Source organism: Corapipo altera, unplaced genomic scaffold, assembly GCF_003945725.1.
Source record: "Corapipo altera isolate COAL_440 unplaced genomic scaffold, ASM394572v1 326, whole genome shotgun sequence".
Lineage (NCBI taxonomy): Eukaryota > Metazoa > Chordata > Aves > Passeriformes > Pipridae > Corapipo > Corapipo altera.
Genome location: NW_020884945.1, coordinates 1,538,502 through 1,565,857, shown reverse-complemented (window position 1 = coordinate 1,565,857; position 27,356 = coordinate 1,538,502). Strand labels below are relative to the sequence as shown.

Sequence of the window (27,356 nt, the reverse complement as noted above, 5' to 3'; positions counted from 1 at the left end):
TTTTCACGTGTTCAATGCTTTTATTTTGTGCTGTCAGTGCAAATTAACCACCAAAGACTATCACCATATGTGCAACAGCTTTCACAAAACAAATCTTACAAATATACAACAGATCAAAACGTTATTCTTGTATTTCCAGTCATGAAATCTATGCACTATGAAGGTAGACAGAAGAAATACAGCTATTATAAATGTGACCACCAGCGGCAAAGCAGCTTTGTTTTGCAAAATCTGAGAAAGCCAACTTATTTTAAACATTTTCACCCTCTAATGACTCTATGCCCAATTTTTATCTATAGCTGTAGTGGCAGCCTATTTCAGTGCTTCAACAAGAACCAGGTGTTCAAGTGTTCAGTGCAACCTCTCAGAGATACATGCCTTTACTGACAGTGCTTTTCTCCACATACTTTATGCAGCCACATTCAATTGTGTTCCCTGCATTACAGATTGTGTGTACCTTTTTCCTATGCTTCCCTAATCAACTAAAACAACATCTTGTCAACTAGGAGCATAAACCTAAACATGAAATATGAATGCAGCTTGATCAACTGACTCAGCCCCCTAAGACAGGATAACATTTACAAAAATATATTAGCAATAGTTGACAAACAAGAAACGAGAAACCAAGAATGAGTTTCCAGCTCCCAGATTTACATTCCTTGAGGCATGTCATGAGGTACAGGGTTAGGTGAGGCAATGTAGCTGATTTGGTGTGGTGGTCCTGAACTTACAGCGTTGGCCATTTGTGGTGAACTTCCATGTGCAGGATTTACTGGGTGCCAGGCACTAATATAGTGGTAGGCAGGAACCACAGTGTCAAACCCAGGCAGAGACTGCTGGCTGAAGGGGTCTGACACAACTGGGTAATACACTGGTCCATAGGATAGGGGTGGAGGCTCTGCATTTGGAAAGTTACCTTAAAAAACAGAACAAAATGCACATACACAGGTTTTAACCACATTCATGGCCCTTTTTATGCTGTCTTTCATTACTATGAACACAGCAGGACTCAAATACCAACCATTTGCTGGTGCTTCCAAGGGAACCTGGACTTCAGTCTGCCGAGCATCAGTGAAGATCTGAGGTACTGACTGATCTAAGGCAGGAGCTGGCTCAGCATATGCTGGATAAACTTCTACTGAAGATGGAGGCAGCACTGGCTGTACATACACCATGGAAGGCCAATAGTTCTGATGGCAATACTTAGAGGAAAAGAAAAAAAACCCACAAGGTCAGGCATACAAACACATAGTCCCCTCCTCCAAATCGCTACTAGTTCAGATCTGAAGTTAGGAAAGAGTGCATTTTTTACCTTCCTAGCCCCTTGAAACACCAAACAAATAAATAATAATAAAAAAATACCGCCTACCAGGAACAATAATGCAATACACAGCAACAGCCAGCTCAGTTCCACACTGTTGTTATGCCAGAAGTATTTACAGAGGAAGAACATTCCCACCTACTGGTTTGGTCATATTCAAAAAGATTTTTAATATTTCTTTGTTTGAAAAAGTTCACATTACTTTTTTTACTTCCCTGAGCAGCAGACTGACACTGCCTATGACTACTGGAAGAGAAACAACTCTTCAACAGAGCAAGAGTTTCCAGAACACAAAGAAATTGTGCTAACCAGTCTGAACACAGCTGGACAAGTCCTAGAAGACTCAAACCACACATCTCTAAGTGGTCTTTGATGTCTTGTCTAAGTACACAAAGTTTCTTAAGAATGGCTCAGGTTCTCTGCCTTATCTTCACTGAAAGAACAATATTTATTCACCATCCCCTGCAAAACCAAAAGCAAACCCAAAAACCACCACCACAACCCAGAGTAAAATAACTTAATATACATACAGCATGCTTCATATTTTGAGTTAGAACTTCACTTCCTGAGTCACACTTTGATCTCCACCAAGCAAGCCAATATGTATTGTCAGGAGCACAGGATGCACACTTAGCACACTTAGAAGTGTTCAATGTGTGACTTTATTTGTCAAGAAAACCAGCAGTTTTTACAGGCAATTTACTATACTCATTTTAAAAGTGCTTACTTGCAATCCCAGATTAAAGTAATACCGCAAGACCTTTGTATCTGAAATGAAAGGATATGACATTAAAGAGCAGAGGAATAAAAACCAAGAAGTAAAAGCAATTTGCACACATTAAGAACATATTACTTTAAGCTACTCTTACTTAATGAATAAGAGTATCTTAGCACTACTTTTTTTTTTTTAAAGTTTCAAGGGTAAACAATGTATCTTGACTAGAAGTAGCTGTTAATGCTACCTTATCTTTTTAACTTAATCCAGTTAGATGTATGTGCAATAGTAGAGCATTTGTCTGACCAACTTATTACTTAACTTCAGTGACTACATTAGCTTTAATTTTGGTTTACTCATCTGGATTACTCAAGTGGTAACTGTCAATGTTGTTACAAGTCTCCATTGTCTAAGCAACTAGGATTTAAGCCAATCTGGCTTCCCTTTAATCTTGAGGTTTTAAAGGAAAAAGTATTTTCTCAAATAGAAATCAGATGAGTCCCAAAATGAAGCTGACCACTAAAGGCTCTCCCTCCCTCACTACAGAAATGAGAAAGGGTTTGGAAGCATGCAGACAGGCAGAAGCAGCCTTCTCATACACCTCTCAGTGACAATTCACCAAAGCTGTTACATACACAGTTTGTACACTGCCCATGTACTGCAAATACCCTCACTGGGCTGGCACACGAGACAACAGGCCAGCTCCACAGAGACTCCAGCTTCACACTGCTGCTGCCCAGGGCTAGTCTGTCTCTGCCACCACCTCCACCTCTAGAGCTTTGCTGAGCCATGGCCACAGAGACCTGTCAATGGGGACCACACACACAACGACCCTAAGACCTTCCCACCCAGTTTTGGGGGTCTCCCCAGTTGTTATATCAAGTGAGAAAACAGAGGCAGGGAAGGAGGAATAAGAACATATTCCTTCCTTCCCCCTCCTCACAAGGGTACTCAGTTCCCTGCTTTCTTGCAAATAGTCTTTTACTTCTGTCTTCCATGTACTGAATCATTTGTCTTCAGGCAAGTACATGAAATGCTGAGAAATGATATCAGATGTGTGGAGGAACTTTGAAAGCACTTTCCAAGCACAACAGGGTTTTGAACTTGCAAACATATTTCTGACTGTCCAAAAACAGTGAAGGAGTTTTAAACCTTTAGAGTGGACCACTGAAAGGAAAAAAAAGAGAGCAGGTGTTTAATCCCATGATGCAGTTCTGGAACTATGCATGAGAAAAGTTGTTTTCTTAGATTGCAATACAGTTTTGTGTTAAAGGCTCAGGAAGAGCAAGTCACCTATTGCACAGCACAGACTTTGCTTTAGCACAGCTGGGAGCTGACAGGGAGACAACTCAAAAGGGGCAAGCCGCTAAGGACTTCAATTCAGCAACACCTCAGAGTTACCTATATTCTCTACCAGGGCCTTAGATCAACAGTGCTTCCCTATCCACCCATGTCCCACACATTCCCAGCCCTGCTCCTCTATGGTACTGCATGTGGTATTTTGCTGCAGGAAGGCACAACGTCAGCAATGCAAACTCCTGTCTTAAAATGCATGAGGATTTGTTCCTCTATCATTGCTGCCAATTTTCAATTCTTTTAATGTTCAGCATATCTGATCAGGTCAACAATCCCCACAGCTATTCTAGGAAGTGCACACAGATCCATCCTTATGTCAGCTTAGTCCTGGAAGTGTTGGTGATCTGACTATAACATTGACCACAGTCACTAAAACATTAAAAATAACCCAAAGGCCTACATGAATGCCAACTTTTTAGTATCTAGCTGAAACTGCATCTACATTTGGAACAAGTTGGTTGGGTTTTTTTTAATCCAATTTTATTCTTTGTTTATGCAAATCTATGCAAAGCAAGCATCAGAGCAGAATGAAATAGCAGCTTCATAGCAGTGATAACAGCACAAAGGAAGAGCTGAGAGACACACTGATACTGGAAATACTGCTGTCTGTGGAATGCTGGAACAGAAGCATGTACAGTAGGAGACCAGTCTTCGTTTATATTCCTACTTTAGATGTCCAGAAATCAAGTAAGTCTTCAGTAAAACACTACAACTTTTATGAAGCAATAGCTAAGCCAAAGAAAGTTACCCACCCCTGATGAAAATACAAAGACCATGTTGACTGCTGATTAAAAGCTCATCTCACAACAAAGTTTTTACTCTGCTGATGGGAAGCTCTGGTCAACCCTGAACACTGCTGTGGTCTCTGGAACACACTTATATCAAGCAGTCTTTTATCAACACCTCCTTCAAATACAAGGGACCAAGCAAGGGTAGGACATCTAAGCTGACCATCTGTAAGTCTGAACTGCCATTAAAACAAGATCCAAGAGACTATGAAAACTGGAACAAACGCAGATACAAGTAATGCTAAGGCACACAGCAGGTTTTCTTCCCAGGTCCAGGTCTATTGACAAGTCATGGTCCCCATCTATAGCAGGCCTGCAGGTATCTTCAGCAAAGCACACAGAACTCCAGATCAAGTACACCCACATACTTAACCCTATGCTACCCCAAAGCTGCTGGATTTCTTAATCTAAAGGCCATTCAGATTATCATATAGTCTAACAACATAAATGCTACAAGCAATTAATTAGCAACCTTAAGATCCTTATTCTAGAGTCTGTGCCAAAAAGCACGTGGCCAATGTTATGCAGAGTGACTCAGCTGAAGAGCTACAGGTGGGGTCTGAAGAGGTTATTAATCCACATCCACTCCAGCTCCTTGTCAGCACACTTAACACCCAATTCTCCCAAGTGCTGAAAGCATCAGCTAAGGGCATTCACCTCGAGCTGAAAAGCATGAACTCTGATGTTACAGGATCAGCCAGAGTGATGGTACCACAGCAGGGAAGTGGAAAACAGAATATTCAAGATTAACAAATCTGGGAATTGAGAGCACAGGCAACGACAGCAGAGTAACTGAAGAGCACAGCAGCAGGACCTGTGAAAGCAGCAGGCCTGGTCTCTGCACACTCATTGCTCAGTGGCTGAAATGTACCTTAAACACTGTCCTACCTGATGACAGTATGTGACAAGGCCACACATACAAGGAACAAGATGACCCTACACTTAAGCCCTGGTTTATAATACCACAGAATGACATCTTGGAGCACAACAAAAACAGCCCACGGAACTGTGCAACAGCATGACTTTATAAATACAATTATTTTAATCAGTTATGAGAAAAATGATTACTGTGCCACAAACCAGTATGTTATAGGCCAAGCACCCTCTCCCTTGACAATCATTTATTTAGGGTGCCATCTAGAGCTGCAGTAATCATACATCTGAGTCAGATACAAACTTTCTATTCAAAACTGTTAAAACATTAAAATGTTTTAGCATAAGCATCTATAATATTATTTCTCACTCCCTGTGAGCTGCAAAGAGCTATTTCTTCTCACTACTGGTATTCTGTCAAGCTTCCAAGGAGAACACAAGTCAGAAGTGCTGAAGAGCAGCAGGAGTAAAAGCACAAAATACCATCATTACCTCGAGGCAGATCACTGCCACTGGGATCACAAGAGTAAGCTGGAAGAACAGCACCAGCTTCTCCCACCTCACTCACTGGAGGAAGAGGAGCTGAGTAAGTTGGGAATGGCACCGAAGAAACTGCTACAATTGGAAGGAAACAAATGTCACGCAAAAAGTCAACTTTGCCATGGTATGTCAAATGAACAAGGTGCTCAGTCACACAATTAAGCATGCACTTTGTCACCACAGTGCCCCTAAATTCAGGCTCTAACAAAATTCTCTTTAGCAATCGCTTTAAAACAAGTCCAGAAGAAATTCTGAAACCAGATGGGAAGGTTCCGATCTCTGAAGCCTTAATTGTATGTCTATCTGCAAGCTTCATATCCCAGTTAAGAAAAACTGCCTTTTTCAATCATTTCTCCATATTAGAAGGCAGGCCAGACTTCTCTTACATAATTGTCTGCCCTAGAACAACAGAGAACAGATTAATCACTTCAAGTCATCCGAAGTGTGACAATAAGCCCACAAAAACAAGACAAGGTTCAAGACACGTCAGGCCAAAAATATTTTGGGCAGCCTACTGTTAAACATTCCTTAGGTATGAAGGGATAACACATAAGCAGGTTGGCACTGGTGAGCAGACAGCTTTGAGAGCTCTGCTGACTAAACTCTCAAGCAGACTAGGAAAAAAAAAAAAAGGTTAAGAAAAGTGAGACAGAACTGAGCAGAATGGAAGGTGGAGGTTTTTTGGATGCTAAACGAAGAGTTACAGAAGACATGAAAATTCCTCCTTGCAAGAAGTGAAAAAGAATTTTTTAACAGACACTTCCAGGATGTTAAAGCAAATACATCTAAGGGGGCAAGTGCACTATGTGACCAACCACAAATCTGATCTCCTTGCACAGAAATAAGTAAGCACAGAATTAACTGAGAGTCACAAAAATGAACCTGACACTTGTGTGAATCCTGAAACATCACAGCCAGTGACTCTTCTGGAAGAGACAGTAAAGCCTCTGGAACAGTATCTCAACTCCAGGGTGCTTCCATGAACTTCTGCCTTCTAAAAAGAACTTTCTAGCAAAACTCTTGGCTAAAGGTGGCAAGGGGAGAAAACCCAAAGCAGAGACCTCCAACTCCTATGCAAATTTGGGGGCAACTGCCCCCTCAAAATAGAAAGTCAGCAATCAAGTTACAACAACAACTAAGTCATTTTAAACCAAAGCAAGTGACATTTCTGTTTTTAAACCTTTTAGCATTTGTTCTGGATGGGGGAGGGGAGGGAGGGCAAAATAACTGAAAACTTAGTCCAGGGCTGCAGTCTGTACACTCTACCTGGCCTCCCCACAGAAAAGGGAGATACTATGACAGGTTGAACTGCTGTCTGGGGGGGAGTTGCTGTGGTGACACTGGCTGGAGTGGAGGTAGCAGAATTTGAAGAGAGGCCTGTAGCTGGAGCAGTATAAACATCTGGGGAGGCTGAAACTCCTGCAGAGTTCACCAACACCTGGAAAAGAGTCAGAGTATTCAGCAGACTGCCTCTGCAACCGGCTTTGACAGAGACTACAGAAATACCACATACTTCAAAAATTCTCACTTTATATAAATCATTTTGGAAATCCTAGCTGTAAAGGCACCTAACTATCCAAATTCTCTAAAAATTGGCTCAAAAAATACCAGTTTAAAGTTACAGACACCTGCAAGGCTCTTCTGTTTTGCTTGGTTTTGTTGCAGCAAATTGTAATCTTTGCTGTAAGATGCTGTAGGGGACCCCCACAAACTGACACAATGCAAGCAGAGTGGTTTCCTCTCCACAGGGCTACCATGATAAAGCAGGAGATAAAGTACCAGATACTACACCTTCTGGGGATAGCTGTAGGAAGTCCCTTCCTCGTGAGGTGACACCGAGACAGGCCCTTCTTCCTGAAGGGATTCCAAAACCAAGCATGGTCCATTTAAGTGGCAAAGAAGCCACGAGGCACACACCCCACACTCCTGGTTTTTTTTTTTTGTTTTGTTTAGTTTTATTTTTTTTATTATTTATGGACTATACACCCACACAGATCATCTTCCATAGCTCAAGTAAAAGCAGTTTTATTCTGACATGCACAGGACTGCTTTCACACCCACTGAAGAGCAGCAGGTGAATAAGACTTAGTTTCAAATTGAAAAAATAAAGCTCCAAGGTCAGTTCTATCACAGATGAGATCTCTTCAGTCCCACAGTGGAGGACTAAGATTAGCTGGAATACAACTTGAAAGGCAGCATGATAAAAGCAAGTGCTGTCTGGAGTAGAAAAAGAAAAGTAAACAGCACTCAAATAGACATTTTCTCTTCCACAGAGCAAAAGATGAAAAATCATTCATGTATCCAGTGCAATTCAAACTTGACTGCTGATAAAAACCTCACTATTTAGGGAGAAAAGGAGGGGGAATGTATAAATGAAACCAACATGCCTTTCTAAGAAGTCTCTGACCTGCTGTGTTAAGCCTGCATCCAAGGACATTTCCTGTGAAGAATACTACACACCTCAAGGGTCCCACATCTGAAGAGACTGTGACTAAAGCTTACCAAGTTTGCTGTAGGTTCTGCTGAACTAAATACTGTTGCAGTTTCACAGTCAGGATCTGGAGGGCACAGGCAAAATTAATTGAAAAGAGCTGCATTAAATCTAATCCTTCAGAAACGTATGAAAATGTCTTAGTATTACATTCACCAAATATTCTATCAGTAAAGACTACATTTTTACTTACCTGGGGGTGCATAGATATATTCTTCATGAAATTTTCCTACAAGGGAGATAGAACAGGAAGCTTTGATTCAAGAAAAGGGGAAAAAATAAAGCTTGGAGTTACAACTACATTTTAGTGCATCCATTACTAACATGTTTTGAGTATCATCTTGCTTTGTGCAGAAAAAGTAAATAAACTCTGAAGCTACTTGGTGGAAGAACAAATGGTGTTATCAAGGTTGACATTACCAAATTTACACCATGCATTTTTAAGCAGCAACTTAACTTGCTACAAACCTCCACAAAGGTGCTGGTGTAGCAGCTTAAACAGAAGAGACACATTTGTATCAGACAACAAAGAAATATAATATGTTCACACACATATTCAGAGCTCACAACAAAGATCTCTAGGAGGTGTAAGGACCCCCCTTGGACAATCAAAAGCACATCGAAAAATTTATAAATCTGGTTTTTTGCCTACTAATCCCTTAAGAACTCACCATTTTCACTTATTGCTTCCTCCTCCTCTGAGGAATTCAGGGTCTGCTTGTTAGGTGAAACAGAGTTCTGGTTTCTCCTTGCTACCCAAAATCCTGCTGGACTATGGACAGTGGGAGCAGGACTACTCTGGCTCTGAAAAGCAAACTCAGAAGCATGCATTTAGAAATAATTTAAAGCCTTTCCATGCTCCACACAGATGCACACACACAGTAGCAACAGGCTGGCAGATGAAGCTTTCTGCAACCAAAGCTTACTAGAAGTATCATCTGTGTGTCCATTCCTATGCACTTGATTGCCACAAAACAGTTGCAGCCACATTTTCTTCCTTTATCTTTTGTTCTGCCTAGAATACTTAAGGCAATTTTTTATTTCAAGACCTACCAGTGTTCTGTGCTATGCAGTCAAGTTGCTTCCTCCCAGAACTCAGTCAGCTCTAACAAAGCTGAAAAGGAGGAAGGAGACCCCAGATAACAGCCAAGACTGCTACCTCCAACACGTATTACTGCATTCCTCACTCTGGAGCATCTGATCTAGTAACAGCAGATCAGTTCATCCAAATACTCCAATTATCATGGACAAAGGTTATCTTTAGTCACCACCAGTGAAACCCAGGGGTTACTGCTGGCACAGACACCACTGTCTGCACTAACTTGACCCACACATGCAAGCCTGACTGTTGCAGACAGCAGCACACATCAAGTTTTCCCAAAGGACTCCAACATTTTACATGCCCTTTGTGTTTGCACTGAAGTCAGTACCTAGCTACACCACAATTTAAAAGATATAGTTCTCTGAAGCAGGACTATAGGATTGAGATGCTTGAGTAAAAGAACTCGATTCACTCTTTTGTGATGGCTGAGGTGACACTCAAAATTCTCCTCAGAAGACACAAAAGACTGATAAAGTGTTTAGAGAGGCCTGAAAGATTTCCAGAGTTGAAGCAGAGGTTGTAAGTCAGAAGATTATCCCATCAGGCCTCTAGTAGGATGGCAGAGTTCTCTGTGAGATGCATCTTTCCCCAGAAAATGTCATATTCCTTTACTGAACAAGACAGAGAAAAATCTTTGGCATTGACAATACCAAAGTCAGTGAATGAACATGAAAACCTATTCATTGGGAGCTGGAGGTACACGGTCTAGCAATGGGGAGGAAAAGCCCAGTAAGCAATACTGATTTCATATGGAGAGAAGAAATGGCAGGATAATCTGTCCTTATTCCTTGACACTCTTGGAGAAAAATCAGAGCAAAGATTAAAGATCTAGTGCATGAGGGCAAAGAAAAAAAGACTGCTCCTGAAGCAACCCTGAGCATCTTCCCTCTCCCTCATTTAAAGACATTTGTTAAGTTCTCTGCTTTAATACAGTTCAAAAAATTCTCAAACCTACCAAGCTTTTTTTTGTTTGTTTCTAAAAGATCTGCTTTCCTATTCAGATACCTCTTTATCAGTTGTTTTTTGGTGTTTTTTTTTTGATAGAACACCCAGCTTTGGACTAGGTTTGGACTACAAATAAAAGAGAAAGATGCATTTTAAAGTTAAAGAATACACTCTGCCACTTTATCTACAAATCAACAGAAAGACTGTTTTATGAGAAGCCTAGATTCGTATTTTTTCCTGTTTCTATAGTAGAACACATTGTTGCAGAACAAGATGCTAATTCAAAACTACCCAACTACAAATTCACAGAAACAATCCAGGCTATCACCATACAGCTTCTGAATCCCATTACTCAAACAATACATTACAGAGTGGCAAATAAGTGAAAAGCTTTCTCCCACAACATTTAGAGTGAGACAGACATCCACAGGAGGAAGAGATTTTGTTTTGTTTTCAAACTGCAATAGAAAGGAGAAACACTGCTTTATGTTTATGAAAATATACTAATAAGAAAACAAGTGCTGCTGGTGAGGATACAGAGAAAGAAGGGGAATATTTCGAAAAACTGAGGTTTTAAGCAGATTTTACAGGATCTCAACTAATTTTAGTCTTCCATGCTCAAAGACATTCACTGCTAAGCCTTATTCCAAGAAAAAAAACCCCAAAGCTGCTGCATATTTAGGTAAAGAAGTGCCGTGCATTTGTACAGTTTTTCCCTCCTCCTCTCTCTTTGAGAGGTTTCAGCTTACCCTTTGGTTCATAACTTACTGGCAAGGTAGAAAAAGCAGCATCATTCTCTCCTTCAATCTCATAGAAAGTCAGAGTTCCTTCTGGCCCTTGAGGCTCCTCTCCATGCCCTGCCATAAACCCATCCTGACACTCCTTATTCTCACTCTGCAGCTGACGGCGGCTACGGCTGTACGAGCTTCAGGAACAAGAAAGGAGGTTAAGAATCACCACCACCTACAGTTTCACCACCGTTTTGGTGCTCATTTCTAACTCTTTTTAAGAACCCCTCTGTGCCACTAACAGCCAGTTCAGCCCTTCATGTCCCACCATCCTCCCCAGTGCTTGGTTGAGCAATGTTTGGTAGAAGAGGTTTACTGTCACTTACCAGGACCTGCAGGAGAAATTGTCATAGCTCTGACAACATCTCTTTCCTGGACTGGGGTTGAATGCTATTTGAGGGCCAACCATGCTGTGCCTGTTTATAAATTGGGCAGATCCCCTGAGTTTAAAGGGGGAAAGGTGCAATTACCAGGAAGTGCCTCTCAGGTGGAACTCAGCTGTGGTTTCACCTATTAAGCAGCACAAACTCTCTCCTAACTAGTCTGCAGCAAGAACGAATAGAAAACAAGTGGTCACCTCAAGACAGCTTTTCAAGACTTCATACCTCAGCATCCCAAATCCACGGTGATGTCTCTGAGGGTTCTGCTGATGATAGGGTTTGTAAGGTGCCATGTTTGCACCACCCTGGGAGCAGTGAACTGGAGGAGAGCGCCCCGAAGGAACGTTGTGCTGTAGGCGGGGTGGAAGAAGTGGCTGCCCCCTGCTATAAGCCACAGTCATAAAGACTTCCTTTCCACGAACTTTCTTAAGCATTCTCTTTCGTGTTTTCATACCCATTTCTGCAGTTTTCATTGAGGACAGAAGAGACAGATTTACACCTTAAACCTGAGCTACATTCTCTTTATCATTTGATAAGAACTAGTATTTGGACACATGGCAAAGGAAGAGCCAGTAGCCTATGACAGAAAAAGTGCATCATAGCTGTGCAAAGTTCAGGCCCTTCTTTTGAAGGCTCAAGCAGGTATTCTACATTATGAGAACACAAGCATCTCACATGTTAAGTACCTTCCCACCTTCAGCTAATCAAACCAGTACTGTCAGTATTTAAAATCTCTTTATGAAGGCTGAACTTATTTAATAAAAATAAGAAAACCACAACTCCTCCGAATTAAACAATTTCAATCCATATTTAATTGGCTGGGGAAGCCCTAGTCCATCCATGCATCTCTGCTAATGCCAAATCAGACAAGCTTTCTGGTTCACTGATGCAGTCTTTACATAAGGTTCTCAAGAGTCAAATTTGTTTTCAGTAATTTTGAGCAATAACCAATTTGCTCTGTATTTCAGTGGATTTGCTCTTTTGCAAAGGCAAATTCATCTGTCTGAAAGATAACTTTACATCAAACCCCCGCAGCAACCAAGTTTTGTATCACAATCTGAATTAAGTCACTTCCAATATCCAAAGATTGCTACAGTTACAACTGTCACGAGCATCTCCCCTACTCCCCCCAGCTCCAATGCTTCTCAAAACCTTGTACAAACCTATTCCTGAGAAGTGTCCACCTGTTATTTTCTGATAGGCTCCTCCTCTTCGGTTGTGAGCCACGTTCCAAGCAAGGACAGGAGCCACTTGAGTCACTGGCTTCAAGTTTGCCAAAGGAACTGTATGTCTGTACAAAGAACACAGGGATGGTGGCAGTGCCCCAAGGATACACTGGGCATAACTGCACAGCAACGTAAGCTGAAGCAACACCAAGGCAGCAGAAAATATAATAGCTTGTGAAAATAAATAATCTGTTTCTCTGACACCAAGCACACATTATTGCTACTTGTTTAATAAAAAGGGGCAACCTAGGCTTTAGTCTCAACCCTATTTACTGCCTGGTGAAGGGTGAATGATTAAACAGCAAGGGGGAGAAAGGGATTCGATTCACTGAAGTGCCAATTATTTACTTGTCTGGGTACAACATAAAAACTCCAACCAACAGCCCAGGGTAATTTGGTATCTGTGAATTAAGCCCAAACTGCAAAGATCACTTTCACTTTCCAGTGAATAAAGAGCAGCAAGATTCCATAGAAAGCATTACAATAATGATTTTGGTCATTAGAAATTCAAGAGGAAAAATGTCCTGCAATATTCTCTTTGAAGAGTGACAGCCAGTAAGGAAGTAATCCCTCGTTTTTATTTAAAAGCCAAAGTTCTCTTTTCCAAGTACCTTGACAATCCCATTTCAAGCACCTGTGAACCCAGAAACTCAACTAGAAAAAGTTCAAACTTGAAGTAATCAGCAGATTGCTTACTTTTCTGCCAGCTCCTCAACAAATACAGTCAAGGTGTTGTCCTCCTGTCCAACTTCCTGGATATGAGCATTGTAATACCTCTCTCCCGGCTCCAGACGCACCTGGAGAGAGAACAAGGGGAGCTCTAAAAAAAACCCAAACTGCATCAGAATATTGTCTACAAACCACTAAGAGCAAAGGTTGCTCCCAGCCAATCCTGTGTTACTGAGTTGGCCCAGGAGTCTCAAATACTTCTTGAAATTACAGGCAAAATAAAGAGCACTGTACTACCTTCAGGAAGGAAGGGAAAAGGAAATAAAATCAGTCTGGTGAGTGACAGAGAGGCAAGATACCTGCTTCCTAACTTATTTTTATACACTGTGCCAAGCAGATAAGTACCAAGGAAGACTACTACTGAAGAACTTGAGAACAGAAGATAAAACAGGAAATTGGAAAGGAAAGCTCTGCTCAGCAAGAAACAAGTCACTAAGTGAATCATCAGCACTACTTTAAACAGTGATTAAAAAAAAATAAGCCCTGACTACATACAACATCAGAATACAAAGAAAACTGACCTTCCTTTCAGCATCTCCTGGCCACGTCATGCTACTCTTCCCTTTCTATTTTATATAAGTATTTTGCTACATCACTGTTGAGAAAGACAAGACTATCCAGAATTTTTGCTGATACCCAGGTAAAAACTCCAAAGACAACTACCTTCAAAAGCACACCCTGTGCATTTTGAGCTCTCTGCCTGCACACACAGAATGTGTATGACTGGTTCACAATGAATTTCCAAACTGCTTTTCCTTCACACTACCCAAAGTTTAAAGGGAGATTTTAGAAAAAAATTACATTAAAAAGAAAGTCAAATTAATTGCTACATGGAAGAGAATGAGAGAAGCCTTGGAAAATTCTATGAAATAAAATGGTTTACCATATTCTATTTTAAGCAGTTTTAATAGTTTATCATAACTGAGTCTCCTTTGAGTACTAACCTGACACTTGTCTCCTAAATAGTACTGTCTCCCAGCAAACACCATGTAGTCAGTTTTTTGAAGCTCTAAAAATAAATGAATAAATAAATAAAAATAAAAAAAAGCCTTTAAACTACTGTTCTTTCTTCTTGTATCCCAAAAGTACTTCATGACAGCATCCAACTACAATTAATAGGCCAACTGTCATTTCCTATGTATACCTGAAAACATTCCCCATAGTAACAGTGAAGTAACTGCAGATGTTCTAAAACAGACCATAACCAGGCTAAGTCACAGACCAATAATAACCAGATAATGCAGTAAGTAACACCACTGCTTCAATGCTACAATGTCGTTGTGGTGATACAGAGTTAATCCCACATTTAGTGCAAATGCTGGTATTAAGAATTTTGGGCATATCTTGTCTTGACAGAGTCCTGGTGGCACTTGGCAAAAGTGAAATGTTATCCCAGAAAAGCTGACATTGCCTAAAGTCTCCTTGGTCCCAGATTTCAGTGGGGTTCTCTCAGTTCCTTGCCTGGATTCTCCACACATCAGTGTTCCACATAGATAATTGGTTACCATACTCTGTTCCAAGAATTTTAATGACCCACGTTACTGCTTACACAGTTTTAAAACACTGGAGTTCTTCAGTATGCAAAGCAAATCAGGTCAGACATCAAACATCACTTAAAAACTTATCCTTCTTGGTAACTTCTTGCTTTACAGATCAGTCACAGTGTATGCCAAAAAGCAGCCAACCTATCCCAAGCCACAAAGACCGTGCAATCTCTCCAGAATGTAGAAGTCCACGATGGGTGGGAAGCAGGAGAAAAACTCATCTGACAGATCCCAACGTTAAATTTGAGATCTGCGTTATTATACAGTTCTGAGGCCAAAGTCGTGCTATAAAAAGGAGTCCTTACACACGTGCTGTAACTAAAAATTCCCAAATTTGGTTGGTTTCCAATCCAACAGAATGGCAACACAGAGTTGGGTACTTTGCTTTGAGTCCTCTTACTTCCTGTATACAGTCAGTAAGTAGCAGAAAGCAGATTTTTAGCAACCTTGTACCATTACACAGTATCAAAAGCAGTGTATTTTGTACTTTGAATTGCAGACAAGAAACCAGCTACTGGTAAGAACATGTCCTACCTACAGGAAGAGTTTTTTGGCTTTCCCCTTTTCATAGATACCTTTTCTGCTGTCCAGCCAAACATCAAACTCCACGTTTCGATAGATCGCAGAGTCCAGTGCCTTTAGCACTTTATAAGGAACAGGCATCTTTGGGGGATTTTCTGAAGGCTAAAACAGAGTTGAAAGGCAACATTAACAAGTGCATTTCATGTGTTCAGCACAACCTCTAACCTGTCAGCACCTGTGGATCATTTTAAAGTGCACAGATGCTACTTTCCAAAATTTTCACTTCCACTGTATCCCCTAAAAACTGAAACTCAAGAATATGAAAACACATTTAGATATTCAGGTGTTGAGCAAACAGATTTTGGAAAGTAGAAACAGGTTTGAGAGTAACATTTGGCATGTTTTTTTACTCAAAAAGAATCAAAGGAATCTAACCAGACCCACGAAGCCATGACCTCAGAAATTGGTGGGAATTTCAGGTATTATATCTGAAAACAGGTTTTTGTAGAGTTTCTAAAACTCTACAGATGGAGTCCACACTACAGACAAGAGAAAAGTGAACCAGTTTAAACCATTTCTGGGGAAAAACAAACAACAGACCAGGAAACACCTGCTAAGTTCCATCTTCCAGTGGAAATGAAAATTAGCTAGGGGAAGAACTAGAGAATTTCAGAAAGGAAAAAGGCTTATCCAATTTAATAGAAACTCAAGGAGGACAAAACCAAAAGACAAAAGTAGATGGAAAAAATAAACCACCTACTTCCAAAAAATCCATTTTTAGAAAGTCAGAAGAGGGTTTAGCCCTGACAAGGGTAACAACATACAACAGAAAAGAAAAAACCAAAACAAACTGTAAAGTTTTCTTCTCTAACTGACAAACCTTTTCTTCTTCAATGCCTTGTTTGAACTTAGCTTCCTCTGGATTGCCAGCACCATTGCCTTCCCAGTCATCCACCCTAAGTAATTGAAAATAAGATTACAACAGATACAACACAGGATTTCTAGCCAGCATTAAAATCAACCAACTGCTCATACAACCTGAAAAAGCACCATGGTGCCATCAAGTGGTAGATTTTGCCTTAAACACTAGTGATGTGCAATGCAGTACAGGACAATCCTTTTCCAAGTTTTAAGAGCAAAACCTTTACTTGTTCCAACATCCACTCCTAATGAGGGTACTGCTTGAGTTAGAAAAGGATGAGGGTGATCCCACTGAGTGACTGAATTCTTGCACTGGCAAGTACAAGACACCCTGTTCTAGGTCCCATCAACCCAATGTCAGCTGCAAGCATTTAGCATTGGCCAGAGGCAGCTCTCAAGCCTTTCAGAGCTGTAGAGGCTCAGAAGAGTAATAAGTGTCTCACTAAAAAAAACCAAACAATAAAAAAGCTTTGATGAAATAAGGAACAATTTCCCTTACAAATAAGCTGTCATTTTACAGAGTAAGACACAGCTATAATGTAGCCCAGAGCAGAGTATATTTAATCATAAGATACTTCTCAGCTCCAAGGAAAGCACGGGATTTACTCTTCCAGGACATACTTGAGGTGTGTGCTCGTGTCATGACACAGCAAAAAGGGAGTTAACATTCCATAAAAATTCAAAGAAATTTGGAAAAGTTGTCCTCTGCAAGGTTTTTAATTTTTTTTGCTTCCCTTTTCCAGATCCCCTTCCCAAAAATACTACCTCTTTTCTGATGGATTTCTGGATACTTTTTCATGAAGACAACCGAAGTTTGCATCCTCACTTCCTACACGACCACTGTTTCTGTTCTTCTTGGATCCACTTCGAAACACCTCCACTGCAGACCTTAATTCTTCCTCATCCATGCCAAACACACCTTTGTACAGGACCTCATATAATAGAGCTGATCAACAAAAACCTCGATAACATGAGATTCATAAGAACCCCTGCAATTTTCAAGGTAAGCATATCTTCAGATATATCTACTGTTACAAAGCACTAGTCATATGAAATTTAATTAAGAAGAGAATCATAAAGTAATTCAGGTGGGAAGAAGGGATCTCTGGAGGTCATTTGGTCCAATATCCCACTTTAACAGATAAAAAAATGAGTGTATGTTATATTAACATACAATAAATGAGCTTCCATCTCTCTCCTCCCCAGCCCTGAAAGCTGAACCAAACCCTGCCTATAAACGTATGAAAACATGTAATTCTCTTTCATAGAAAAATGATTTCAAGTTTACCCTGGCAAACAGCAGCATTCTCCTGAAATTGTTTTGTATACACAGAGTCATAATGGCCGTTGTTGGAACAACACAGTAAAATCTGGGAAAGAAAAATAAAGGGGGAGAAAAAAAAAAAAGCTTTAAGGCTGGAATTATGTAAATCCAAGTTCTTTCTACCTGATATCCTAGCTCCAGACTACGTTATTCTTTTATTCTATAGTTGACACCAACTCACCAAGAAAACAATAAATATTCTCAATACAAATATGAAAAAGCTGTAGAATCAGCTTAAAACTGAATCCTAGGTAAAGTCTCTAAATTTTGTCTATCATAGAAAAAACATCAATCTGTACATCCTGCTGTATTAAACATGAAATATGAGTTTGTTTCCACCTTACTTCCAAGACCACCAATTGCTCAAGAGGTAAAATAAGTACAAGCCATTTAATGCAGTACCCCTGAGACACACTGTCCAAGTGTCAAAGGCACGTTTCATCCTTCTTTATGAGATGGACAAGAAGAGCTTTTATTTCTCTAGCCCTCAAAGCCTCACTTTTAATAAAAAGTATTGTGTTGCTTTTTGAAGGGGTGCATGCAGATTTCTGCAGCAGATGCCCTGGCACACCGTGTAAATGTGTGCCATCAAACCCCACCCTGGCACACAGCCAGAGCCAACTGCAACCAGCAGAAGCTGTCAGGCAGCTACCAGCACACTGCCAGCAAGGATGCTTCCCAGAGAGCCAGCAGGGGCTGGGATGCCAGGGCTCTTAATTCTCTGAGCACTGGGTATTCTGCCAACACAAGCTCTCCTCTCACGGTGAGGATGAGCAACACCAGAAGGAGCTGCTGCCTGTATGTACAGTCTAATGACAGACAGCTGCCAACACTTAATGAGAGCTCTGGTTTGTAAAGCCCTGGAGGACAAACACACATTTAAACCATACTGCTTGATTTTTAAACTCAGCTCATTTTGGAATTAAATTAAGCTACACAGAAAACTACAAAGAAGAAGAAAGAAGTGTGTGTAAACCAAGTAAGCAATACTAATCAGCAGAAATCAACAGCTGCTGGCTGCAGCACAGATTCAGAGCAGACTGGCCACTTTGGCAAATGTAACAGCCCACACTGAAATCACACCACAGCAACTTCACTGGCATCGTGCCTGAACTAGTCCCATAACTGTGCAGCCACATCTGCGTGGCTGCAGAAAACAAGAGGGCTCAGAGGGAAGGTAATACATAGCATTTCTCCTCTATATTCCTTCCTTTTGCCCCCAGCAGTAATTCTGCTGTAGACAAGCTGTTTCAACAGTTCCCATCCTTAACTCACATCAGTTTGTACGCCACAGAAATCAGCTTTAATAGATCAGTCGAATCCCATTAACTTCTCCTCTTCAAGAAAAAAACCTGCACGCCTCATCTGACTTCAGGAAGTGGCACTAGGGGTGGGGAGAACACCTTCTATTTGCCAGTATGAGAAATGTATCTTGGTGTAACTCAACACATTTCATTCTGTGCTGTCAGGTTATTCAAACTCGCCCTGGGAAGTGTTTTTACACAAAGATTTCAGAAACACGAAAGAATATTCCGGAGTTGTGATATTAACTCTTGCTATCAAAATCAATTAAGCAGGAGTAACAGAACAGGGAACAGCACACAAATCCACTGCTCAGATAGGAAGCAAAGCTGCTATAACTGAGTTAACTGTTGTGCAAATCCTGTGCTTTTTCTGTGAGCCGAAGTCAACTCTGCAGTTTTGTTCAAATATGCAAGGGCACTGGAGTTTCGAGAGCTCAATTCCAGTGGCAAGATTTTACAACTAAGCAGGACTGAAGGTAAGTAGATACCAGGGGTAGGAGGAAATTGCCCTCACTTCTGCTCACCTTGTCTTCAAAGTCATGGTCTGTGGCATACGTGGGTGGCTTTCCAGGGTACCGATACAGAATGAAGTCTCGCCTAGGCAAGCAGAGCAAAAACAAGACTTACAAGAGCAAACTTTTAGTAGAACCATGTTATGGAGAAGTTTGCAGGGAACTGTTTAGAGAATCCACTGATGGTTTACAAAAAAAATCGTGTGAAGTACTTTTCCTGAAAAGTGAATGCTCCCAATAAAGCAATGGCCAGATGAGTAAACACCACCTATCTTGAGAGGAAAAAAGGAAACTATCCAGGAAAGTGCATGGCATTTACTCACAGATGAAATCAAGGACTTATGCTGGTAGAAGGGTGCTCAGACATTGACACAATTTATTTTTTTAGAATTTACAATTTACAAGACAATCACTAAGGGAACCAGTCCCCCTGCAAAAGGACTAGAACCCCAGTACAGAGAACTAGTGACTCGTGCCAACCTTCAGTTTGTTCCTTTAGTACTGAGGCAAAACGAGCCTGCAAAGGGAGGGTTCTTATTTCTATCACTGGAGAGCCAGCCTGATACAGGATAGCAGCATTTTAGCAAGGCAGCAGCACCTCTGCAGGCTTTAATTTACCTCTGAAATAAGTATCAGGGTTTATGCACCAAGTAGGGCAAGTACTCCTTGCTACTGGTGCTTTCAAGAAGACTCACAGGAGTTTTAGTCATGCTTTTATCCACCACAGCGTTTCCACTACAGACAGCCCCTTGTTTTTCCCCATTTTCCATCCTTCAGCCACCAGAAAGTTTAACACCAACAAACAGATAACAGAGGAGCATCCCTGAAAAGCGACCCTCCCCTTAACCCGCAGGAGCTGGGATGGCACCATTCACATGTCAGTTAAGTGTTAAGGAAGCATTTCTCACCACGTTTCACACATCCACATCTCAGTGACAAAGCCTTAGAAGGTTCTGGGGCCACAACCCCCACACCATCAACCCAAAACAAGAAAACATAAGAAACAGATACTTACTTGTACATCATTGATAAAGCACTTATTTCCAGCTGGCCAGCACTTTCCTATGCAAGATTATAAGATTACATAAAAGAGTAGAGGCATCTTCAATATCAACAACTTTATTCCAGCTCTCTGTAGTATTAAAACCCCCATCCAAACTCATCAGTTTGTTAAAACAATCTGGAAGTTGAGATACTAGGATTTGGGGGAGAGTGTGGTGTGGTGAAAGGGGTCTGCAAGATGGGATAGCCACAATTATCAAAATGAGTAAAACAGAATGGTTCTGGCAGCAGCTCTTAAAACACATCACTCAAGATAGATTTGCTTTGAAATTAAAATCACATTTTTTTCAGAGACTGTGGCATTGATCAAGCTTACTGGTTAAAGACTAAAGAAATAAAACTTTGACCTCTGGTATTTGAACCTGGGGGTAAAGGAAGAAGCAGGAGATTGCAAACCCTGATAAACATTTAATGTGAAGTATACTCCATGTTATTTGTTTTTTTCTTAGAGAAGAATTGCAATTTTGAGTAAGCTTTTATTGTCCAGCCTACAGAGATTGCTTCTTTGCACCCATACAAATTCCCCACTAAAAGTGGTACTGTACAAACAATTCTTTCATGGTTATTTAGTACAAACCCTTAGTATTACTTATGCAAATGAGACCCCAGGATTGGGGTCCATCTAAAAAAAATCGCAAACTCAAGCACATTTTAAACTGTCCCCTAATTACGTTCCTTTTCTAGTCTCCTCAAATTTTAGTCTCTTGACAAGTATTAGATCAGTTCTTACCTTTGGATCTCTTAGTCGTTCTAGGTATTTCTCAAATGAGCCTTCCACATACTTTCAACAATGAAGAAAACAAATACAAAAACTTAGGCAGCTGGAAAACAAAGTTAAACCTAAACACTACTTAACAGTTACCAGCTGTTGTATGGAAGGGGGCAGGGCAGGGACCGGGGACATAAACATCAAATTTAGGACTAGTCTGCCAGTTCCTATCAGTTTTGGGTTTTGAAGGGCTCTGGCCTGACCAATGGCAGGAATTTAGCTCTTCCCTGCCTTAAATCATGGGAATGATTTGGGGTACCAACGTGGAAATACCAAGAGATTCTAAAAAAAATTAGGAGCACAAGTCAGTGACCCATACTCTGGGGCTCATCTCCCTCCTAGTTTAGATTATGCACTTACATATGATTACTGGGGAAAAAACCAACCAAATAAAATCCCAAAACACAACCCCCAAAACCCACACCAACACCATACACGCAGCTGCGCCCACACAAACTGCCACAGACAAAACCAACCAGAAAACTCACCCCAAAACCCCACGATTTCATGCAATGATTTCACACATACTGGAATTTTCCACTATCCTTTGATATTTGTTTCTTGCTCTGAAGTCCTACACATTTCCTACCTATCCATTTCTGCAATGGCTGCTCCGTAGAGATTATACACAAATAACTCCCACCCTGTTACTTGGGTTTTAGTAACTTGTTGTGTGGTTGCAACTCAAATAAGGTAAGGAAGCAGTCACCCCGCCACTTCTCTCACACGCGACAAGCCAGGCAAGGCACAGCATGTTCATGTGGGCGTGTTTAGTGCAAAACCACACACCCCCTCCCACAGCTCTGCCTAACTACACGTGCACAGCTGCCCCACGCAGTTACTTACAGATTCAAACTTGGACTGGTGCTGCCTCATAAAGGAGACACAAGCTTTCCTAACTTCCAAATGATGAATTTGAGATGAAAACAGCTGGAAGAAAATAAAAAGTTACGAAGGAGAAAATTCCAGAGCTTGTTTCACGCTTCGCACGAGCTGTTATTTTACCCGCAGTTTGCAAAGACTGATAGCAGCACAGAGCCCCGGCGGTGCGGAGGGTCACGGACACGTGAGGGCGGGCGGCAGTCGGAGCGCCCGGGGGCTGATGGCTCCCATCCTCACACACCTCCTCAGCCATCCACACCCACACCCCCTCCATCCCCCCCCGCGCCACCTCACCCCGGGCACCCGGGGGGTCTCCGGGAGCACCCCCAGCCCAGCCCCGGTGGCGCTCGGCCTGAGGCGCCCCAGGCTCCCCCCAGCCCGGCCGGCTGCCCACTTGCTCCGAGACGGCTCTGAAGAGGCAGGAGGCGTCCTTGGCCGTCATCTTGCGGTAGAGTCCCAGACTTCCCAGGTACTCGTCCATGGCCACCTCGCTGAAGGACTTCTGCCCGAAGTACTTTTTCCAGCCCTTCTGCATCTTCCCGGCTGAGGCGGACGCGAGCTCGGCGCGCGGCGGCTCCGCGCGCGGCCGCCGCTAATGAGGGGCCGCTAATGAGGGGCCGCGCCCACCTGCGGGATCGCCCGGAGGGACCCCCCGGGGCCTCGCCCTGTGCCCGGGGATCCCGCAGGAGCTGCCCCCGCCCGGGCCATTTTAAGCTGTCCCGTTCTCCCGCCCCGCTCCAGCCCCCGGCGTGAGTGCGCAGCCCTCTCCTCCCCGACCTGCCCGGGGAAGAGCCCTTGCTGAGCCAACTCCTTCAGCTCCATCGCTCGACATCCTTGGCTACGTAACCGGGGGGAACATCGGCCCGGTTGGTTGTGCAGAATTCCCTGTGACATCCCTGCACGCTCCCGGGCCGGAGACAAGTTGCTGGCAGTAAATTTGAAAAAAGCAGCTCTATAAAAATCGTTAAGGACATGAAAATCTTAGTTGCTCCTAAGGAAGTACTTGGGGTAAACTTCGGGGATCGGCAAAAACGACACCTGTGCAGCCTGATTATTCCACTTGATTAGGAGAATGCCTCTATGTACATTCAACTTCATAATAAAAATTCCACTTTGTTGTTTTAAACTACATCAGAAAAAAATCCCAAACAAATAATGTACTTGCAGGAAGGGCAATTAGCACTAGTTAGCACTGCAATTCCAGACCTTCACAAACCTAAGAGCCTGCATGAACATTTGTAAACCCTATGGTTTTCAAAACATTTACCTAAACAAATCAACATGATTGACCATTTCAATGGTTTAAATGGGAAGCTGGAATCAGCCTCAGATTCATAAAATGGTTTGGGTTGGAAGGGACCTTAAAGATCATCTTATTCCACCCCCTGCCATGGGCAGGGGCACCTTCCACCAGCCCAGGCTGCTCCAAGCCCTGTCCAACCTGCCTTTGAACATCCCTTCTAGGGATGGGGCAGCCACAGCTTCTCCGGGCAACCTGTGCCAGGGCCTCACAGCCCTCACAGGGAACAATTTCTTCCCAATATTTAATCTAAATAGGAAATATTGGGCTTTACAGAAGCCCAAACTAAGTCACTATGTGGATAACGCCGTGTAAATGGAGTGATTGTATTGCTAAGCCCATTCCTCTCCTGTGTTTTACTCTGGCAGTGAATCACCCAAACGCAGGTCACCTGCTGGGCACTTCGGCAGCACCTTTGCAGTTCTTGACTTTTCTCACCCAGATTCACCACGTGCCCCTTTCTCTTTTAAGAGGCTTAAATCTCTCCCTTTTGACTTCTCTTTACAGTATTTCTGTAAGCACGTGAAGAAGGCATCTGCTTATTTGCAGAACAGCACAGGAAGATCAACAAAACCAACTTAATTCCACTTGTCCTTGGCATATATGCCCCTTAAGAAGTCATTTAGCTTGTCCTCATCACTGGAATTACCATCCCAGTGGAGATCTTGTGATGTAAATATGTCAGTCCATGAAACCAGACAGTTCATACTCTTCCTCTCCTGGTTGGCTCTGTGCTCTTTTAAGCATAAAGCTGGATGACTCTGGCACTAAATTAGAAACCCTCTCATGCCAGTTAATATTAACAGACATCTTCTTCGAGGGTTTGCTCAAGCTGGTGGATCTTAAGTATGGAAGACCTCACCATGAGAGCAGAAAAGTGGGTTTTTTTCTCACATTTTTATTCTTCTGTATTGTTTATTGAAACCCAACAACTTTATCCAAGAACAAAGCAAACTTTTCTGGCTGTCCAGGCGGAAAAGGTTTCAGAGTTGACAAGTCCATCAACTGCAGCGTCTCCACGAGAGTGCTGTCAAAACAGATCAAACCCAGAGATTAAAAAAAAAGAAATCCATCCCCAAGGGAATTTTTATATACACACAATTTTCTTTCTAGTTTTACGTACGTAATCCTTTAGCATGGAAACCAAAATAAGGACATGGAAGGAAGAGACCTGACAGAGCAGCAGGCCCCAACCAGAACTGGCTCTTAAGGCAGCACTGCTGAGAACATACTTCAGCTTTCACAGACCACCTCAGCTCCTTAACTTTTTAACTTCTGTGGTTGCAATGCTGGGAGACTGAACAACATCCAAGGATCTTCTCCATGAACCATACCAGGAAATTCATCCTGTTTGAACACACGGCACAGTTCTCCACCAATCCCAGAGCCACAAAGAACTGCTACATCAATCTGTTACTTGCTATTATCAAGCTGCAGATAAGGCTCAAATGCTTGACACTGCCCAACAAAAAGAAAGAAAAATTCCTTCCTGTCTCCATAGCTGGCAGAAGCAGCAAGATAACAAGTTTCTTAAAACTTGCTCGATATAAATGAATGTCACACCTAGCCTGTTAAGAAAGCTCTTCTGAAACACATGAAATCCTATTTGCAGGGCAAAGGAACAAGACACAGACTAAAAATTGGGAGTTTTATTTCCTCTGCCTTCAATTTACAGGTCATCTGCTATTTCTAGAGTGCAGTCTATCATAAGAGAAAACAGTAAGATACAGTCCAAAAGGAGAGGAAATGGAACAAACAGGAGTCAGGATGAATACGAACTATCAAAAGGAGCTGAGTTTTTTGGTGGGAGAGGGGATTTTTTTTTTCTGTGTTGTTTGCTCAGTGGTTTGTTTTGGGAATTTTTACTGTGTGTGTTTTTTGTTTGGTTGTTTTACTTTTTCCCCTGAAATGACGGGCAGTAGGTCTGTGAAACTCCTTGTCAGAGAATACATAGGATTCTGAAAGTTTGGCTAAAAGGGCAGCCTGAATAAGTAATTGAAAGGCAGAGGTATTGAAGGTACTAACCAGACAGCATCTGATTTAGGAATCCCCCTGAATCAAAGCATATAAGAGCATTACGAAGAAAGTAATACAACCACATGTTCTTGCCCTGTTCCTGCTTTTGGCTGGGCATCTGTATATGGCCACTGCCAAGAGGAGACTGAGCTATGTAGACTCCTGATCTGTATCAGTAAAGCCATTCTTATGTTTTGTTCTAAATACTCCAGATACTTCTAATCTTGTTATGTTAGTGCAGCTGCACAGGCAACTCCAGCTCCTGCCCTTTACAAGGAAAGTGCATGTAGCAAAATGATGGAGTCCTGAGTCTGCAGGGAGGAACTGATTCCATGTGGTTTGTGGTTGCAAACTGATGGTCTAGGCTGTATTATTTCTAGACTTCAAAAAAAGAATCCCACAAATAGTGAGAAAGAGCAGAGAAAGAGAGTAGCTGTTGGGTGCTTCTAGGATCCTACCTGACTGTTCCAAATTCAACCACTTCTATTTAGTTTAAATTTTTCCTCTTTTAATCTGAATACATGTGCCCTCAAAGGAAAAAAAATAATTAAAGGGGCCACGGTCAAAAGGCTTGGTAAGTCTGGTCAATTAGCACATAATGTTAATCTGTCCACTCTGGAAACAAATGGAGGTTACAAAGAAGGATGTACATTTCTTTGGTACATTCTGAATTCTGCAGTAACACAGTCAATGTGCTGAGCACTTGCCCAGCCAGGACAGCCACAGCAGCTGCATACCTGCAGTTACAGCAGAGGACATACCCATCTCTGTGGAGCTGTTTGGCCAGTTCAAGCTGATGGTTGTTCATCAGCTTGTCGTTTATTACTACTATTAGTGGTTTTCCTTTTTCTAGAGTCTCCAGACAGCTACCTGCACCTACAACAGAAACAGAAAACACGGTGAGAGATGAAATATCCTACTTGCTCCTGAATCAGGGGAGATTCTTGGAGGTGGACATTTAACCACCCACCTCCAACTGCAGACCTCAGCATTACCAATCGGCCCACCCCCGAGCTGGAAAGTCACAGACTTCATCGCACGGACCCCCACTCTTGATCCAGGAGCACAGGCCCGGCAAGCAAAGGGGGCTGTACCTGCGTGGCTGATGACCAGGTCGGCGCTCCGCAGGTCCTCTGCCAGCGAGTCCTTGAAGCGGAACGATTCCACCTCCAGGGCCGCGCTGCCGCCGGGCAGCGGCGGCTGCAGCGCTCCCCGACCCACCTGCAGCACCAGCTTCTGGTACCCGCGGGTCTGCAGCGCCTGCGGCGGGACGGGGAGGGATGAGGGGACGGCTGACGGGGGCAAGGGGGCACAGGGAGATGACGGGGGGGAAGGGATGAGGGGACGGATGACGTGAGGGGACGGAGGAGAGGGAGATGACGGGGGAGAGGAGGGGGCGAGGAGGGATGACGGGGAGCGATAATGGGGACAGATGAGGGGCGGGATGGATGGAGGGGGTGTGCCCAACCGGGGCGCCGGGCCCTGATCGGCGGCCCGGGTACCGCGGCCCGGGTACCGCTGCCCCCCTCCCTTCCCCCAACTCTTCACGCCTCTCCCCGCGGACACCTCGGAACGGCGCCTGCCCTCAGACACCCCGGAACGGCGCCCGCCCTCAGACACCCCCAGCAGCCCGTGCCGGCACTGGGGCAGGCGGGGCAGCTCCCACCGCGCAGGCGCCAGGCGGGGGAGGCGCGGGCCGGTGTCTCTCTTTCGGCCGCCTCACCTGCAGCGCCGGCGGGGAGCGGGCGGTCGCGATCAGCTCGTCGAAGCTGGTGGTGCCCACGGTGACGAACACAGACTTCATGGCCACCGACCGGCGGCTCCGGGCTGGCCGCGGGGCCACCAGAGGGCGCCGCGCGCCCGGCTCGGCGCTCCCCGAAATGGCGGCGGCGCTGAGGGAGCGGGGCGGGCTCGGCCCTGAGGGGGCGGGGGCAGCTGCTCCTCGC

The 27,356-nt window shown here is 43.1% G+C and overlaps 1 protein-coding gene across 1 annotated transcript; it reads right to left on the bottom strand.

The window, feature by feature from the left end:
• On the bottom strand, positions 1 to 27,356 carry ALG13 (ALG13, UDP-N-acetylglucosaminyltransferase subunit). The gene is made up of 28 exons (XM_027662296.1): positions 27,134 to 27,356; positions 26,505 to 26,670; positions 26,148 to 26,286; positions 24,313 to 24,421; positions 22,489 to 22,686; positions 22,059 to 22,142; positions 21,174 to 21,224; positions 20,397 to 20,443; positions 19,394 to 19,466; positions 17,530 to 17,611; positions 17,007 to 17,187; positions 16,201 to 16,276; positions 15,374 to 15,482; positions 14,199 to 14,263; positions 13,222 to 13,322; positions 12,463 to 12,590; positions 11,525 to 11,759; positions 11,246 to 11,359; positions 10,900 to 11,056; positions 8,756 to 8,900; positions 8,278 to 8,337; positions 8,096 to 8,151; positions 7,385 to 7,447; positions 6,860 to 7,031; positions 5,546 to 5,668; positions 2,049 to 2,089; positions 1,022 to 1,202; positions 1 to 916 (listed from the first exon to the last, which is right to left on the bottom strand). The coding sequence occupies exons 1-28, from the start codon at positions 27,212 to 27,214 to the stop codon at positions 651 to 653; spliced, it is 3,303 nt and encodes a 1,100-aa protein (XP_027518097.1). The 5' UTR covers positions 27,215 to 27,356; the 3' UTR covers positions 1 to 650.